The sequence below is a fragment of the Paramacrobiotus metropolitanus genome, unplaced genomic scaffold (assembly GCF_019649055.1).
Source record: "Paramacrobiotus metropolitanus isolate TYO unplaced genomic scaffold, Prichtersi_v1.0 Parri_scaffold0000014, whole genome shotgun sequence".
Taxonomy (NCBI): Eukaryota; Metazoa; Tardigrada; class Eutardigrada; order Parachela; family Macrobiotidae; genus Paramacrobiotus; species Paramacrobiotus metropolitanus.
Window position 1 is genome coordinate 777,836 of NW_026570234.1, and position 16,521 is coordinate 794,356.

The 16,521-nt window shown below is 42.3% G+C and overlaps 5 protein-coding genes across 11 annotated transcripts; 2 read left to right on the forward strand and 3 right to left on the reverse strand.

The window, feature by feature from the left end:
- Positions 1-72: 72 nt before the first annotated feature.
- Positions 73-2,848, forward strand: LOC129584500 (DNA cross-link repair 1A protein-like). Its single transcript, XM_055476679.1, has 3 exons — positions 73-327; positions 662-1,464; positions 1,799-2,848. Exons 1-3 carry the CDS (start codon positions 318-320, stop codon positions 2,678-2,680), a joined length of 1,695 nt encoding a protein of 564 aa, XP_055332654.1. The 5' UTR covers positions 73-317; the 3' UTR covers positions 2,681-2,848.
- Positions 2,849-3,254: 406 nt separating this feature from the next.
- On the reverse strand, positions 3,255-8,345 carry LOC129584501 (uncharacterized). Of its 3 annotated transcripts, none has more exons than XM_055476681.1 (6): positions 8,244-8,345; positions 6,841-6,947; positions 6,477-6,774; positions 6,205-6,333; positions 5,033-5,770; positions 3,256-4,462 (listed from the first exon to the last, which is right to left on the reverse strand). In XM_055476681.1, exons 5-6 carry the CDS (start codon positions 5,763-5,765, stop codon positions 3,645-3,647), a joined length of 1,551 nt encoding a protein of 516 aa, XP_055332656.1. In that variant the 5' UTR covers positions 5,766-5,770; positions 6,205-6,333; positions 6,477-6,774; positions 6,841-6,947; positions 8,244-8,345; the 3' UTR covers positions 3,256-3,644. The 3 variants fall into 3 exon arrangements, with proteins under 3 accessions (XP_055332657.1, XP_055332656.1, XP_055332655.1); XM_055476680.1 differs by lacking the exon at positions 8,244-8,345 and adding an exon at positions 7,029-7,050; XM_055476682.1 differs by lacking the exons at positions 6,205-6,333; positions 6,477-6,774; positions 6,841-6,947; positions 8,244-8,345 and adding an exon at positions 5,840-6,005 and having other exon boundaries at positions 3,255-4,462.
- An 851-nt stretch (positions 8,346-9,196) lies between these two features.
- LOC129584463 (uncharacterized) lies at positions 9,197-11,712 on the reverse strand. 4 transcript variants are annotated; one of them, XM_055476630.1, is made up of 5 exons: positions 11,572-11,712; positions 10,873-11,102; positions 10,128-10,331; positions 9,878-10,037; positions 9,197-9,803 (listed from the first exon to the last, which is right to left on the reverse strand). In XM_055476630.1, exons 2-5 carry the CDS (start codon positions 11,053-11,055, stop codon positions 9,484-9,486), a joined length of 867 nt encoding a protein of 288 aa, XP_055332605.1. In that variant the 5' UTR covers positions 11,056-11,102; positions 11,572-11,712; the 3' UTR covers positions 9,197-9,483. The 4 variants fall into 4 exon arrangements, with proteins under 4 accessions (XP_055332605.1, XP_055332607.1, XP_055332606.1 ...); XM_055476632.1 differs by lacking the exon at positions 11,572-11,712 and adding an exon at positions 11,370-11,559; XM_055476631.1 differs by lacking the exon at positions 11,572-11,712 and adding an exon at positions 11,194-11,559.
- Positions 11,713-11,784: 72 nt separating this feature from the next.
- Positions 11,785-13,696, reverse strand: LOC129584464 (phosphatidylinositol N-acetylglucosaminyltransferase subunit Q-like). The gene is made up of 6 exons (XM_055476633.1): positions 13,253-13,696; positions 13,103-13,183; positions 12,977-13,022; positions 12,659-12,812; positions 12,287-12,479; positions 11,785-12,157 (listed from the first exon to the last, which is right to left on the reverse strand). Exons 1-6 carry the CDS (start codon positions 13,538-13,540, stop codon positions 12,077-12,079), a joined length of 843 nt encoding a protein of 280 aa, XP_055332608.1. The 5' UTR covers positions 13,541-13,696; the 3' UTR covers positions 11,785-12,076.
- Positions 13,468-15,729, forward strand: LOC129584467 (uncharacterized). Of its 2 annotated transcripts, none has more exons than XM_055476638.1 (4): positions 13,468-13,935; positions 14,074-14,160; positions 14,294-14,400; positions 15,252-15,729. In XM_055476638.1, exons 2-4 carry the CDS (start codon positions 14,075-14,077, stop codon positions 15,338-15,340), a joined length of 282 nt encoding a protein of 93 aa, XP_055332613.1. In that variant the 5' UTR covers positions 13,468-13,935; position 14,074; the 3' UTR covers positions 15,341-15,729. The 2 variants fall into 2 exon arrangements, with proteins under 2 accessions (XP_055332613.1, XP_055332612.1); XM_055476637.1 differs by having other exon boundaries at positions 13,485-13,931.
- The last annotated feature ends 792 nt before the right edge of the window (positions 15,730-16,521 follow it).

Here is a 16,521-nt window from a genome sequence, read left to right on the forward strand (position 1 = left end):
CGACAAGATACCAAGAAGCAGAGTTGGCGGAAATTTCCGCAGTTCAATTTTACTGGCTTGAGCCATGTTGAGTAAAGCATGTTTGAAATGGAAAATTTTTAATGATATATCAATAAGTTCGATATCTTGGTAACTTTGTTGTCCTGCTGACTAATTAAAGAAGTCGTTTTTTTTCTGATACTAATGAAATCTAATAATTTATGAGCCAAAAGTGAGCAAGAGTCTGGAATAGGTGGGCAGGAAACTACCTGCAAGCTGCAACTGCAATTGGCACTGGCAGTCGTAGCAATCCAGCTCTACTCCTCGAAACAACGGATATGTTAAAAAGTAAGTTGAAAATTCGTTGACTTTGGTTGTGTTATTAGTTCTGATTATTAGCGTTCCCTAAAGCAGGCATAGTTGTTGGGAAATGGGAACATGTTACGAATTGGACCTAACCATATGTTTGTACTCAGAAGTTCCGAACCGGACTTTTGCCATTTTAAACTATTTATGATTTTGACCGTTTATGATTTTATCGGTTTAATATTTACCCCTTTCAACGTGGTGCTTGCATTTATTACTTCCTTTTTGACAGTGACAGCTGTACGCAACCTGGAAACGAATTTGCATTTTGTTTTACTGCGGCAGTTTGTGATTTTTCGTGTTGTTTGATTTTTAGACAGAGGAAATAAGCCTACGGTAGAAGACGATGATGATATCCAATGCGTTTTTATCGAAACAGCGAAAACACGAAAACCAGCTGAGCCGTTGAGAGCACCGGCAGCTAAACGGAAATACTCCGCACCAGGCATTCCCAAGAGACAGAAAGCATCTCATAATGCTGTACAAAAAAGCATCAAGGATTTTTTCGGTTCAGCAAAAGTCTCGAATGGGGACGCGGTCAGGCAGTCGCACGCTAAAATGGAATCTACGATTTCGAGGGAAACAGACGGTTCTGGCAAAGCATCTTTTGTCGCGACTGTCTCTTTATCAGAAACGTTTCCGTTGGCGGTTTCCTCTTCAGGATCGTTCAAAGAAGAAATTGATCCCGTCCGTGGCGATGATTTGCTAACAGACAATGACGGTTATCTGTCTGGCGATGATCTTATTTCCAGTGTTCCTGAAAGTGTATTTACTGACATTGTTACGGGAAGCCCTACCGGCCAAACGACGCAGACAGCCACATCTAGCGCATCTTCCGAAGTGGACTCAAAACTGAATTTCCGCTCCCGAAGTTTTCCTTTTCCTCGGTCTTCGGGATTAGCCAAACGGAAATGTCCTTTCTATAAACTGCTTCCCGGGACAAATTTTTCAGTTGATGCATTTAATTTTGGCGAAATTCCTAATGTTTTTGGATATTTTTTGAGCCATTTCCATTCGGATCATTACATCGGATTGACGAAGAGATTTTGTCGGCCAATTTATTGCAGTGCTATCACTGCCCGCTTGGTTGCTTCTCGACTGGGAGTGGACGCTCAATGGGTTCGCATGATAAAATCTTCCGAACGGAATAAGTTTTAAAATTAGTGCAATACAAAATTTTCCCAGAGGAAAAGATGTACATAGATAGACTGTAGATTATGAAAGTCTCTGCTGGCTGTTACATTGCTTAAATATTGTTATTAATAGTTGCATTTTAAATATGTTATTAATACTTAAATATGGTATTAATAGATTGAAGCAGGTCAGGTTACTTTTTCGGTCTGTACAATAGATTCTGAAAATGCAGATTTCTTTCTAAATTCATTCTTTAATTCTGCGTGCATACGCATGCCTTTCGCTGAATGGATACATGTATTTATTTTTAATGCTGCAGATCAATGCTGTGCCGATGGATGTCCCTGTTACGGTGGATGGGATCGAAGTAACGCTGCTGGAAGCCAATCACTGTCCTGGTTCCGTATTATTCCTGTTTCGTATGCAGAACGGAACAGTGTATTTGCATACCGGCGACTTTCGTGCCGATCCGTCAGTTATTGGAAAAAATCCTTTCCTGCAAAATCTCAGAAATATCTCTAAGTTGTATCTCGACACCACATATCTCGACCCATATTACGATTTTGTATCTCAGGATGCTGCGGTGGAATTCGCTGCCGAGCTGGCCCAACAGTATGTTAAAAGGAACCCGAAAACGCTGATCATCTGCGGAACATATTCAGTGGGCAAAGAAAAAATTTTCATGCGCATTGCAGAGTGTCTCGGATGCAAAGTGGCTGTGATGAATTATAAACTGCAGTTGTTAAAATGTTTCGAATGGGAAAATTTAAACGCCATGTTGACCAATGACTGGCAGTCTGCTCAGGTGCATGTGTTACCGATGCGATCGCTCAACCTGGCTTCGCTGGAAGAACATTTGATGAAGCACCGAAATTATAATGAAGTCCTGGCTCTTTTGCCAACCGGATGGGAGTATAACAAAAAACTGCTTTCCCTGAAAGATATTAAACCCAAGAAGATGGGTCCGGTATCTCTCTACGGATTGCCTTATTCGGAGCATTCGTCGTACCGTGAACTGGAGTGGTTTGTGAAATTTTTACGACCGAAAGAGGTTATCCCAACTGTCAACGTGGGCAATCCAAAAACTCGACAGAAAATGCAGGAGCATCTGAGAAATTGGTTAATGGATCCCTCCAGCAGACCCAAACCCATTCTAAAGCAGAACTCCATAACGAATTTTACGTCTCCTTTTTCTGTTTAAGCATAACCAGTTGACGTGTTGAATAACGAACTGGCGTCAGGATACGTGAAGTTTTATTTTGTTCAGCATACTCGCATTTTTTGTTCTTGATGCCCTCTATCGTTGTCATATCTCTAACGCACTGCCTTGACCTCGTATTTATGCAAATGAAGATAATTTTTTGCATACTGTGAACGCCGTCGTTGCGCAATGCGAAACTGCGAATAATGCAGCATTGTAGAAAAAAAATTGTATTTTGCCAGCGTGGATAACAGTTATTTAGTTAATGGTAGTGACTTTCACAAATAAGTGCGGAGAGCAGTATGTATACAAATTTCAGCAGTCCTACTGGGTGGGTAGTTACTGACGTCGAAAACAAATTATAATAAGTCTTTTTTCGCCACATACAGATACATATAAATTCGCTTCGAGGTACACTACGAAGTACGAAGACTAATTCGGACTTCGGTCCAGGAGAGTTTCTCCTCGGATAAGCAGTTCCAGTACATTTTCAAGACGACCCAAATAAACATCGAACGACTTGCTCCAAATAGCAGCTCTTCTTAAGACAAAAGCAAGAGAATGCAAATTTTATCATACAAGATATATGTAGACAGATAAGTATACGATAATTATAAAAGCTGCCCATGCATAAATGCGATAGAAATAATCAACAAAAAGAGTGAATGAACGCGAACAAAACTTTAATAGCACCATAACTAGCTACAGGTTATCGAGGTAAGTTAATATCCATTCAGCATCGCAAAACAAAACAGCAACTCGAAAACCAGGAACAGAATTCAGTAATATAAAGGTTAGTATACTAAAACTCGTAACGCTGTACACTCCGTCAGTAAGTTAGTTACTAGACGCTAGTTAACAAATGAAAACCTTAAACGCAAAAAATGGTCGATCCAGTAGTTATTCAGTCAAGAAAAATGTTTCCGTCGCCATTGCTCTTATCAAAACAACTACATGAGCAGACTTATCGTTCCTTAAAAAATCGCAAAACTGGACGTCCAGAGTGTCCGTATCCAACGCATTCCGCTTCAATAATCGTCCCCATCTGGTCAACCAGATCGTATTCGTCAGTAATGGCCACCGTATTGTTCTTCAAGGGAGCTGTTTTCAGCGCAACACTGCCAACCATATACTTTTTCGAAACCGCAAGAGCACGAGGAAGTCCACAAACCGGGATGCATTTCTTTCCTGATTCTCTCTCCTTGGAGATTTCGTCTTCCTCGTCCAACGTATATTCCGCTTCAAACGCTCGTCTGGCAATCTGCACTGGAATTACGCTGGGCAACTGCATTAAATCCTCCACCCCGATTTCCATACGAACACCCGAATCGATCAACACGATTTCTACGCGCGTGGGAGATAGATAGTCAACATCCAACGCAAGGATACAGCAAACTTCGGCTCGCCTGCATTTACCCTCGTGAACCACAATATACGAATTCTTTTCCATAATGAGTGTCGCCGGTGTCGGCGTGGCAATTTCCCGTGTCCAATTCTTTTCCAACGATTCCACAATATCCGCATCGCCATAAAACATCTTCCTCCAACGAGATTCCCAGGATTCAACGTCGATACCCGCCGGATAGGAAACGATGACGCGGTTAGAGTAAACATACTGCAGCTGCAAGGTACATCGCTGACCAGCGGGTAAGAGATGCGCTTCGGGGAACTGCAAGGCGGTGCACGATCGCATCCCGATACTGGAGTACAAAGTCACTTTCTCCTGGTAGAACTGTCGCATTTCAATTTCGGAATCCAATTGAAGAAGACTAGTGGCTACATCTGAAGACGGAAACCTATATTATTATTGTATCATGCTTAAAGCGATAACCGCGCAAATGCTAATTTCACTCCTCTACATTTATTACTATAAGATGTTTGGAGCGATATCCGCGCAAATGTTTAAGTATTTAATTCCAACCCACGATATTTAATTTATTAATTTCTGACCTGGCTAGAAATACCAATAACCGTGAGATCGGGCATTAGCAGTTAGCAGCACCACTGCACCAATATGACATCGACCTCTGGCTCAGTGACCTGTTGCCTACGACTAGTAAAAGCCTATGAAAGGTCACTGTCAGAGCAGCTGTTTTTGCGCCTATTACTTTTCATTGCAGTACTCCACTGCTGTCTACCGCCGCTAATATGTGACAAATTTCGACTGTCCTTCTTTAGCAATCCTTAATAGTTCGCTGCATCGAAGATCGTAAGTTATATATTAATCTGGTTTGGTGAGGAGCTCGGAAGTACATGAGTAATACCATGCAGCGATAAACGAGGCGAAAACACATTACTGCATAATACTGCCTTCGCTAGTGAATCAACAGGAAAACATCTAAACGTACATACCTTCTTCCGGGTTGTCTTCTGAAAACAGAAGCACCGCCAGACAGGGCCGCCAAAGACCCGGAGCCACCTCCATATGACGGTAGGCCACAACTTCGCCGTCCACGGGGCCACCGTTGAAAACAGACCTCAGGTACTCCAGATGATTGTCCGCCAAAACCAAGTATTCCGCCTCGTTCTTCGGATTGACCAGCAAACAGGAATACACTGTAGTCGGAATTTCATAACCCGTTGTGAGGTCCGGATCGACCACTTTGATACTGTTCTCATTTGACAACGCTTCAACAGACCCGAAATCTTCATAGAAAACCAGTTTCTCACGTCCGCACACACCCAAATATGTGGCACGGTACCACTTTCCGTCCGCTGGATAGTTGACCAAACAGGGGGCGCCAAAAGACACAATGCGCTGACTAAAGCTCAAGGTCGGATAGCTGGAGAATGCAGACTGCCACTTGTTGACGTGAGACGCGAATTGCTTCTGCAGGAAGTCCGTACGAATGTGAACGAAGCCCTCAGTGTTCATCAAGGCAATCCGGCCGTAAAAACTGGTCCTGACTGCTGGGAACGGCGGGGATGGAAACGCCTTCGGCTCATAAAATGATCGCACCGATGATGTCATCACAGGGCCAACTGCCTCTTCGGGTTCCGGTGCGTCATTTGATGCGGCGGATGAAATAAGTCTACGCTTGAATCGCGTAGTTGGACTACGCGCGCGATGCTGTAATCCATTCATGTTTCCTAAAAACAGACAATCGTTAGTTAATGAACTCATAAAGTGATTTTCGACACAAAAAAGGCAAGACTTACACCTGCACTCCTGCAGTATCTTTAAATCCAGGCTTTAGCAAGCAGCCTAGCACTGTATTAATACCAACCAATCTCTTATAATGTCAGTCTAATTTTAAAAATACACGTTACACGTATAATATATTCCGAAAACGAAAGTTTTAATTAGGTACGCTCTGTGGCTGACCGAGAATACAAAACGCACACTAATTCTGTAAAACGCAAAGCAATCCTAATCAGAAAATATAGCATTGGTCTTCGACGAACTTTTCGTCAAGCCTGTAACCAATCGAAACATGCCTGAATACAGCCCTGATCTATCTTTTATATCGAAAGCCAATTACCAAAAAGCACATTAAGAAGGCAACAAATATCAAAGCTCCTACCTTTTTCTTTGGTTTCTCAGCCAATATGGAGGCAGCAGGGCCGTCTCAAAAGTACGTAGCTTTGAGTAAATTTGTTTCCAACTTGTACAAGCAGATGCCATTCACACTTTCAGCAGAATTATCCAATAACTAGAACAAGTAGTAGATAACAAGACTGGCAAATGTAATACAAGAGTACCAGCTAACAAGAACAAAATCATAACATCATTTCCATTCAGCTAAATGAAAGGCAGAGCATACATCTTCCTTCTCTATCATGTCGCTAAACGTACCGAGAACAGAAACTGCATTTCCTCGCCGAATACCAATTCTTCGGCGTAAAAACTCTCCTCAGCGGGGGTTGCCTGTACAGCTCTACTGTCGATAATCTTTCTCGACAGCTCTTTGAAGAATTTCTTCGTCAATGGTCCGAATGTACCCGTACTTTCGAACGCCGGCGGTTAAACGATGTAACTTTCGACGAGTTAGGCCGGCATGGACTTCGCTGTAAGCGGTCTGCCGGAAGACTACCACGACATGACGGAATCAGCGCGGAATTTGCCCGAGGATTGAAGTCAGCCGGTTTCCCTTCTAGAACGGAACCAAAAGGTCTGTCTGTGAAGGATAAGAAAAGGCCGGACGTGATCACACTAATACCGTGGGCGCGCGGAAAACCGCTGGCCATAGGCGTTACCTGCGTGGACACGCTGGCGGCTCGTATATCGACCGCCTTTCCGTGAACGCCGGCGCAGCAGCCGAACTCGCTGAAAGGAAGAAACCAGCGAAATAAGCTTGGATGCAAACAAGATACGATTTCGTTGCTGCTGCCTTCGAAATTTACGGACCTTATGGAGACGGTACTAAAAAGCTAGCGGAAACGGTTGGAAACGGTATAACGACTTCAACTGGCCAAAAGCGGGCGATAGAGTTTTTTAAACAGCGAATATCTATGCAAATACAACGGGGAAACGCGATTCGTGTAATGGGTACGATCCCCGATCAGGATAGCATGGAGGAAATGTTTCTTTTGTAAATGCCGTTTTGGTCTGGTGCATAGTTTGTACTCGTACCATGATACTTATTAAAGGCTTTGAGTCCTGTAACGGTCTGCCAGCCCGCTATACTTTCCTAACTTCCGGTTTTCCCGTAATTCCGCTTCGCTACCCGGCACTCTGAACGTCTGGGCGATGTACGTTTGGGCAAATGTGTCCGCCACGGTTACATCCCACACTAGCGGCTTTCCATTTTTCCAAGGGAAAGCTGTCACACCATCGGGCCGCTTTCCATCGCCTCTGTCTAAACCCATCGGCTCGAGCGAGGATGGCACTTTTGTCGAACTCAGCGCCCGCTTGGTGGCTTCGTTCAAGACAGCGTGGACACGGTGTCATCCTTTCGCTAACTTGCGTACCAATCCATGGTGTCCAAGACTGTCTACGGACTACGATACCTGCACCGCACCGACAAACATGCTTTTCACAGACTGGAGCTCCTAATTATAATCGCCGCGCCACGGCAGTGCGCAAGTGTGCGCCTTCCAGTACATTTCCGAAAATTGAAACCGGTAAAGCTGATAGCCAGGTATAACAAGGGCTTACAAGGGATAACAAGATAAGAAGATGTATTTTGTTCAGCTATAGCCAGTCACATACAAATAAGCCCGCGCTGATGGACACAAATAAAACCATTCAAATTTAAACATTAAAAAACAGCCAAAATTGTCATACGTCATCTTAGGACGAGTATTCAGTGTCCCAAGAACGGCTGCTGCATTTCCTCTAGCTACCGCTAAACTTAAACACTGTCTCAAAAACGCCACTGATCGAGGCTCCCCGGTAGCTTCCCGGTTTTTCGGCCGATGAAACGAGTCATTTCGGCAGAAGCCGTGCCAAATGCTCCGAGCGTCTCGACTACCAAATTAGTCTCATTTCCTCGACGGAAACATGCTTCCGACACTTACTGCTTCCAGCGAACTGGGCCGCTTTACGGGTTTGAAATACGCTAGCGTGGATGTAAGACAAAGACAGCAAGCGTCCGAGCATGTACTCACACTACTCCCTTACCGTCACGCATGGGAATCAAGGTCATACCGTCCGGCCACCGCGATCTGATGCGATCCCGTCCTCGATGCTTGTGGTCAACACGCATTTTACTTGGATCACCACTCCACTTCTAATGCGTACCTGGAGGTACGAAGGTGCCTCAACTTTGTTACGGATGCGATTTGGAGTGCTGCTGATCTTGTTGTTCTGTGGCTTTGTGCCTTGTGATTTTCGGCCGATGCTCATTTTGGTTTGAAAAGTACAAGAAAATGTTACTTTCGATTTAGCTATGCCGGTAACTTAAATCCAAAAACAAGTGTTACCAAATGCCCTTGGATTAGCATCCAGCAGACAAAATGTGTTGGAAGTTCATATGCGGCTTGATCATGAAGCGAAAAAAAACGGGGGCTAACTAATTCACCGGTAGCCATCAACGACCAACACCTAACCATAAACACTACTCTACACTGTATGCGATATACCTTGGAGTCGAAGTCAACACTTAAAGTGCGACAAGCAGTCCCAAAAAGGATTAAAGGGCAACATCAACATTGGTACCCACAAGATTAAGCGCATCAAGCCCGGTCTCATCGATCCCAGCGAATTAGTGGTCACCCTTCACCACGCTTTCGTCCAGCCATACAAAGATTGCTGTGCTATGGCATGGTCGCCAGCGTTTCTGGGAGAGCATGAGAAGCGGATACAACGGCAGCACGCAGTCTTACGGCATCACCGATATTAATATTATCAGGAAGCGGGCAACACCGGAACTGTACCAACGGCTGGGTGCCGTCGTAGCAGTCGACCGATGGCGCCAGAAGGAAGTAGGGTGGTTTTTGGTTGTACTAGATCCGAAACCGGCACAATTGTACCGTACATTACAAGCGTATAAATAATATGTTTGAGTTGATTTTGTTTAAGGATACCAGACCGCTTCGCAACAAAAAATCGATTTTCTTTCTTGTTTTGTTAAGTTGGTTTTCACTATTGGTCCGCTTTCGCTCAAATCGAGTAAGTTAAACATTCTAACTGCAACTCCAAATTTACGAGTTACTGTACCAAACATTACAAAATTGCTAATCCACAGTGCAATACTGCCAGCCGGCCACTGCCACGAATATCACGACTCCTAACATTGAGTACTTGACATTCGGTAACACGTTCTATCACACTGTCGCTCCGGACTTCCGAATGAAATACAACGTCAGCAATATACGGAACATTTCCGTCAGCCGCAATAAATAAATATTATCCACCGTTTTTAACTGGGCTTCTTCAGAGTAAATGGCACAAAGCTATCCTCTTCGCTATCGTCACTATCCTGGTGGTTTTCGGTTAATGAAGCCGCTGGTTTCTCTCCCGGGGCTCTGGGAATGGTTAACTGTCCCTCTTGACACATGTTCACTGGTTTGGTTAATTTATATTCAGGCCCATACTCCACTTCTACAATTCGATCATCAAAATCGCGTTGTCTTTCAATATCTTCTGTGAAATCAATATCAGACAGCGTCTCGAAATATTCCAACCCAGGGGACAACTCCAGTTCGTCGTCTTCCTCTTCTTCGTCCTCTGGGCCTTCATCTGCAAACGCAGCAATAACCAAGCTAGCCAAGGCATGAAACGTTGAAACAGCAATGTTACGGCAGAAGTCATGCCTTCTGAAAGCTCTTCCAAATCAACCCGGAAACCCACGAACAATTTTGCGGGTTCTGATGCAGTTGCTGTGTCCGGAGTAATCCCATAATCTCTGAGCGATTTCTGATTCTCGAGAACAATATCCGGCTTCATATAGATTCGCATGTCATCGGGAGATACCTACGGTAGGAAATTCAAAGTCGATCTCGTCATTATATAATCGATCGTCAACACTGAAGACTGGCTACCAGTTTCGCGAATTATGCTTACCCCAACTACATCTTCGATAGATTCTTTCACAGTAATTACGGGAACAATGTCCCATAGCTGCATTTCGTACGACTCGAACATTCGGTGAACGGTCAAAAACACACACGACAAACTACTTTCCGACAGCTTTTCCATCTGCGCCGACCGTGATGCAGCACTGGATTCGTTAGGCAAATTCGTCTCACCATGCATCTCATGTAGATCCTAAGGAAAGCAACGAATAAAAAATTAGCGAAAGACAAAACGCGGCGATGGCATGTGTTCCTGCTTATTCATTTACCGCAAAGTATAGCACAGTAGTTGAAATTATTACTCCAGCATTCGTAAAGGTCGACAGGAAACCGGCGTAACTTTGCGCCTTGATACCGCCTAAACTTTCATAAACAAGCTTAACATTCTGAACTTAAAAAGTACTACTAGTACTTGCTTGGGTAGCTACTGCACAAGCCTGTATCAATTAATTCTCTTATGTAGGCGCAGCACAATAAAATCGAAGCACGCAAAACAGGATCGAACTACTCAATAGGATATATTTAGCGTTGAGGACTTCGAGGCTGACTGACATGCGAGTTATCCTGCAAGTTGCAAGTTCCTCAAACAAAGGAAGAGCTATCACAAGTTTTTACAGTACAGTACTATGAATATACGTCTTACATAAAATATTATTGCCACTCGTGGCTACTAAAATTTCCAAACGAAGTTAAAACTAAACCTTACAATCAGAGAAGCTAAAATGCGTACGCACGTGGAAAATCTCGTTTAGGTCCAGAATATCTTCACGGTTCTCCTCTTCAGGAAACATCGTTTTATAAAAGTAGTCTATCTCGGCTTCCAGAATGGGGTTATAGGCTGTGGGGTTCGTGGGGTTCTTGTTAGCAGAGCTTTCCGATTTTCCAGTCTTAGTTGTATCTGGTATGCGCTCGTCCATAGCGATTCTTTAATACACGGAACGGATAAAACAATCAGATTCCTTCCCTGCGAACAAACGCAACCATAAAGTGTAAGTTCAAAAATTTATGGTACACAGAAAACAGTAAATCGAACTCTCAAGGAAATGCTAACATACCAAACGAAAATCTCAAAAGTCTATGACTTATTTCAGCCCATACATGAACAAAAAGGTTTCAAGGTAAAGGTAACAAAGAAGAAAAATTAACGGTAATTGTCCAGTCTACCCACTTTGTTACTACGTGACGGAACGCATGATGTATCGGATGATACTGGAAGTACTTACTAACTTACTTTCGACAGCTGGATTGTTTTATTCTGTTCTGATTGTGAGGTATTCGCACAGTATTACAAAGCAGATGCTGCGCCATTAAATCACCATCACTCCATCAGTATCGTAGGGGTACTGTATTCATTGTAGACGACGCGGCCATGTGTGTACGCATACTTCTCTATCGGTAATGTTGCTCAACAAAAATATAAATATTCCACTTACTTCCACTTCCATATTTCAAATTGTTTTCATTCTGGGGGAGCCCATTCCAACGTCAAAAAATCTCTCCGACGAGAAATTTCCAAACTGTCTGCAAGATTTTATTCGTTACTATTTCAACTGTATCTGGAGCATCGGTTTTCGGGGTTCCAGGCACTGCACCCGAATCCTCATGTACGAAACATTGACCTACAACCAACCCAACGATTTTAAATACAACTACAACTAAAAACAACAACAAACTTTTACAAAACAACTACTTTACAAGACTACAACTTTTACAATTTTAAATACAGTTACAACAAACCGTTATGCCAAGTTGCCAACTGTAGCAAACAAATCACATCAGTGAAATCCGTGTTCAACCAAACAGTTACCACGATAAGATGTGAACCGCTTATTTAAAACGTTCGAACGTGCAGCCGGTTCGATATGCTACTCGTAACAAGTAATTCAAACAAAATGTATCCGAATGGATGAACAAATTCTATAAAGTAGGACGACATTACTAACCAAATCGGAAACAAAATTCCAACCATCTGCTGACCAGTATGACAGGAATCTGCAGCACTTTCACGGCAACATGAAGCTGCAAGCATCAAAACAGACGATGCTAAAATCTTTCCGACAAAAATTCGTACACGTCAAGCGCCAAACTGAGCAAAGCAGAAGTGACACTGCAATAGCGTACAAAATACATTTGCCGTTCTTTACTTACGGTTGCGAATACCACATAAAATGTTAAAACTGTCGGCAAAAGGAAGAGCATGATGGTCAGTAACATGGATCCCACAAATAACTGATCAACTGAGCGTGGAATATGATCCACCCTTTCACGCAAAGGATTCCATTTCTTCCCGCGAAATAAGCGGCCCAATGCCAGCAACCCTCGCAGCTGCATGTTGTACAACCTAAAACGGCACAACTTTTGAAATGATAAAGTCAAGGTTTCAAGAGTACTCGCGCCATTTGAAAATTAAACTGGAAAATGCAATTTTTTGTTTTTACAACTACTACCTGTTTAGCGAAACAAGAAAATGAGAGAAATTAAATGAACTACGTAAATGCCGTATAAACAAAGTTTCCATACCGCCCCATGTAGATGTAAAAGCAATGAATGTGAATCGTGAACAGCGCAATAATATCCGTCAGCAATGCCATTTGAACAGACACACCCATCAGACCCGCAGAGCACACGAAATAGCCACAGTCCTCCCAGATCGAAGTCAGTGCGTTAATATACACTGTGAAGAAGAAAAGCATTTACTATCTCTTTACAAAAAATAAAGATTAAACATAAACTGATTGGAATTATAAGCAAATATTAGTAAATTTAGCAAATATTAGTAAATTTAAACTATAATACCAAAGTATTTTTCACGATGTATTTTACTTTAAACAAACGTACTCTGCCACAAGGAAATATGGTGTTTGAAAAACGTTCCAAGAGTGGCCTAGAACACAAACTGTATATGACAAACATTCGAAAGCAAACGCCAAAACAGCTCGCAAAATATGCAAGAAAAAAACATACCGCGAGTTCTTTGTTGAGTTTTAGTCCAACCGGATTGCCCATCAGCCAATCCAGCACGCCACTAAGGCTAAACGTGCTATTCTAAAACAAACGAAAAACAGGATGTTTTAATCTATAAACAGTGTATCGATAACACATACGGTGACATACTCTGAGAATCGCCAAGCAGCGAACTGAAACATTGTGACAGATCTGCTGGTCTTTGCCAAGCACGAACGATACGAGCAGTCCGCCAAGACCGATATCAGCTATAAGGAGAAAAACGGCAACGGCGAGATAACGGTAACGTCCGCTACCTCCACGTTCCTCGAAAAACAATGTCCGTAGGTGGGATAAGAACGCAGCACGGGATTTAAACAATCTCAACACTTCCGAAAAGCGAGCCATTTCGGACATTCTGCATCTTCGTGGTGTTACGCTCGGAGCGATGTCGTCCATAACTGCCACTTGATACTACACCTACTGCTTGATCTGGCAGCAAAATAGAAAAGTTTTAAAGTGTCTTAATAGTATCAACTAGCGCCTTTTATCTCGAAAGTCGAAAGAAATAACAACAAAGTTTGACAAGGAGGAAAGATGATGGAAGAAAGACGAAGAAGCTGCGCTTAACCGTGCCGCCCTGTGGTGCCAGTGTGTTGTTTGGACCGACTTCAAAACCGAATCACTCAGCACAGTTTTTGTGCTTACTTAACTGTTTTTCGGGTTTTGCTTTGAAATAAAAAAATTAAAAATCATAGTATTGAAAATTTTAAAACTTTAGTCACTGGTTTGAAGTCCACAAACGAGGTTATCGTGAAGTTACTGCTGATCGTGAAATCCAGGATTGCAGGTAGGTACGTGCATGTAAGCGTAGGTTAGCTTGCAGCTGCTTGCTGCTGCTTGGGCCAGCGACTTTTAGCTGGGCCTTGCTGCTTGCACTTGGGACATTAATATTTGGAGTCTCTAGACTCACCCCATTTTATTTTCTGTAGAATGGCTGGAGTTCGTGCTTTTAGTGCTTCGCTGAAAGAACTTAGGATAATTCTTTGCCAGAAAGGAGAATCGAGCAAGGGTGTCAGGTTAATAGTTTGTTGCTGGAATTGTGTCTGATACTCGTAGTGGTCTTTTATGCCAGAATCACATTAGTGGTGCAGCAGTAATTAAATTTTTTTTATAATTTTTTTTCTTCGTAACGTTCTTGTTGCCTTGCAGAGATTTTTTAGAGCAATTCTATATCCCTTTAAAGCAGCAGAATCCTAAACTGCCCATTTTGGTTCGCGAATGCAGTGGAATAACTCCGAAAGTACATGCGCGTTACGGTGAGTGACAAACATTATTATCGCAGACCGTGCCCATTATTCATTGGTAATGTAAACCCATCGGTAATTTGGTGCTTGTTTATGGGAGGCTTGTAGCCTTGCATATATACCTACCAACTGCCTTCATATTTAATCAAAAATTTCGGACAGCCGACTGTTTTATAAAGCAGAGTTTTTTTCTGCAATTTTGCACATCATTGACCTTGATCTTCGGATGCAGTTATCCTTGCTAATCAAAATGTGCATTTTCTTCAGTCTTTTTTGATTTAAAAAAGCGCCTGTTTTGTACAAATTTTTGCTTATTTTCAGTTTAATACTTTAATGTTATGTGAGAAAGTGATTGACTTGTAAGCCCCATAGCATTTAGCTAGATCTGGATTTAACGGGTTTCGTTCACTGGTTTAGGTTACGTTTTCGTTGAACAGCTTTAGGGTTTTACTTTTTAGTGTTTGTGATCTTTTAAGTCTTTTTAAGATTTTTTTGTTTTGAATAAATACAGAAAAGGTGTATTTTCTGGTAGATTTGGCGCTTTATTATCTTGTTTTACAACATAACATACAACTGTGTAGAGACGTTTCCTGTGATTTATACAGCCTCAAAAAATCCAAACGGTGCAGCATGCAAGTACACGTTCTTACGAATTTTCGAATCAGCTTTGCGCATTTTCTTTGCTTTTTTTGTCAAATGAAACCGAAATACTACCTGTAAAGTGTGAAGGAACTTAATGTGATCGGTTGAACCTCAGTTTCTTCCACTTTTTGTGAGTTTCTAGATAGATGTGTGGCTTTTGCGTGCATGATCTTCGATTTTCAGCGCTGCAGTATAGGATTATATATTTTCGAATTTTTCAGACTACGGGCAGGAAAATTCTGTGGACCTTTCAGGAATGCACAAAGAGCAGGTTTTAAACACTGTGAACACCTTAGCGGATGCACGTTAGTCTTCCTGGTGGAGTCGCATGCAGTGAGCAAGAAAGAAGCATTGGCAGTTTGCTGCAAAGTTTGGTTGATGTACATTTTAAAACAGTGTGTGTACATTTTAAAACAGTGTGCTTTGCGTTTTTGCATTTATGTTTAGTAAATCTGTAAATCTGGAAAATTTTACGGCTTACCGGCTTGGTGCTGCGGCAGCCGACAGACGAAATTTAATGTTGGCTTTGTTTAGATGGGAATGTGTAACATAATTCAATAAGCGCTCGAGTTTTCCGTTGCTACATGGAAGTGTACGCTCTGGAAAGCTATTGTGTTGTAGTTCAAATGCTGGAATAGTTTCCTGAAATTTTGAAAATGTGAATAAACTTTGTAAACGGAAATAAATTTTTAGATGTTAGCAGCCAAAATATTTGCAGCTAGCAGCATCTACCTAAATTTATTATATACAGCATATGTAGCACATAAATGCACTCAACAATTTTATAGAAGTTAGCATTTCTGCATGCCATGAGTAATCGGCTGCACTTTTGGCAGCACCGAATATCTAGAGTAGTAAATATCAGAAACGTTTTGAATAAAACTGCAAAATTATTCACAATGCATTGGATCAGGTAACTACACGATCTCGCTTAGGAAGGCGCTAAGAATTCTCCATCGACAGTATAATTCAATGTTATTCCTTATTCGTTTGTTAGCGGAAACGAACAGGAGTGAAAACGTCAGGCAGGCCGGAAGTTATCAGACAAATGCGTGCACGACGCCTGCAAAGTCCTAATGGTTTCCTATGTATCCATTGAAGCAGACCTCTTGATCACTATCAGCCGACCGGTACCACTGCGTGCTGCGACGATGCCTGCCGGCTGCCGGTGTCAATCTTATTGTTAGTGTTTCCAGCATCACATTCCGTATATCCATGTACTTGTATTCTGGATTACATCGAGAGATTTTCATGATATAATTTGTTGGATAAACCACATGAATACTACCAACTACATTAATTTCTTGGACTCCATGTGGTTTGCAAAATAAACTACATCATTATGTCCAGTTAAAATTACAGGTAAAAGTTAGGCGTTTGACCGTAGGCGCCACTCCCATCTTTGTACATGTTCCACTACAACGGTTCCGCGGTATAGTGCATTGCACTGCAGGCCAACTTGGTATTCCAGATGAAGCACCGTTTAAGCGC

Coding starts and splice junctions, on each gene's coding strand:
- LOC129584500 (XM_055476679.1), top strand. Junction 1,465..1,798: donor TGGGAGTGGACGCTCAATGG/GTTCGCATGATA, acceptor TTAATGCTGCAG/ATCAATGCTGTGCCGATGGA.
- LOC129584501 (XM_055476682.1), bottom strand. CDS start 5,765: ATGAATGGATTACAGCATCGCGCGCGTAGTCCAACTACGCGATTCAAG. Junction 4,463..5,032: donor AGAAGACAACCCGGAAGAAG/GTATGTACGTTT, acceptor TTCCGTCTTCAG/ATGTAGCCACTAGTCTTCTT.
- LOC129584463 (XM_055476630.1), bottom strand. CDS start 11,055: ATGGACGAGCGCATACCAGATACAACTAAGACTGGAAAATCGGAAAGC. Junction 10,038..10,127: donor CTATCGAAGATGTAGTTGGG/GTAAGCATAATT, acceptor TTCCTACCGTAG/GTATCTCCCGATGACATGCG. Junction 9,804..9,877: donor TTTGGAAGAGCTTTCAGAAG/GCATGACTTCTG, acceptor CTGCGTTTGCAG/ATGAAGGCCCAGAGGACGAA.
- LOC129584464 (XM_055476633.1), bottom strand. CDS start 13,540: ATGGACGACATCGCTCCGAGCGTAACACCACGAAGATGCAGAATGTCC. Junction 13,023..13,102: donor AACTCAACAAAGAACTCGCG/GTATGTTTTTTT, acceptor TTTGTGTTCTAG/GCCACTCTTGGAACGTTTTT. Junction 12,480..12,658: donor TTTTACATCTACATGGGGCG/GTATGGAAACTT, acceptor GTGCCGTTTTAG/GTTGTACAACATGCAGCTGC.
- LOC129584467 (XM_055476638.1), top strand. CDS start 14,075: ATGGCTGGAGTTCGTGCTTTTAGTGCTTCGCTGAAAGAACTTAGGATA. Junction 14,161..14,293: donor GAATCGAGCAAGGGTGTCAG/GTTAATAGTTTG, acceptor GTTGCCTTGCAG/AGATTTTTTAGAGCAATTCT. Junction 14,401..15,251: donor GAAAGTACATGCGCGTTACG/GTGAGTGACAAA, acceptor CGAATTTTTCAG/ACTACGGGCAGGAAAATTCT.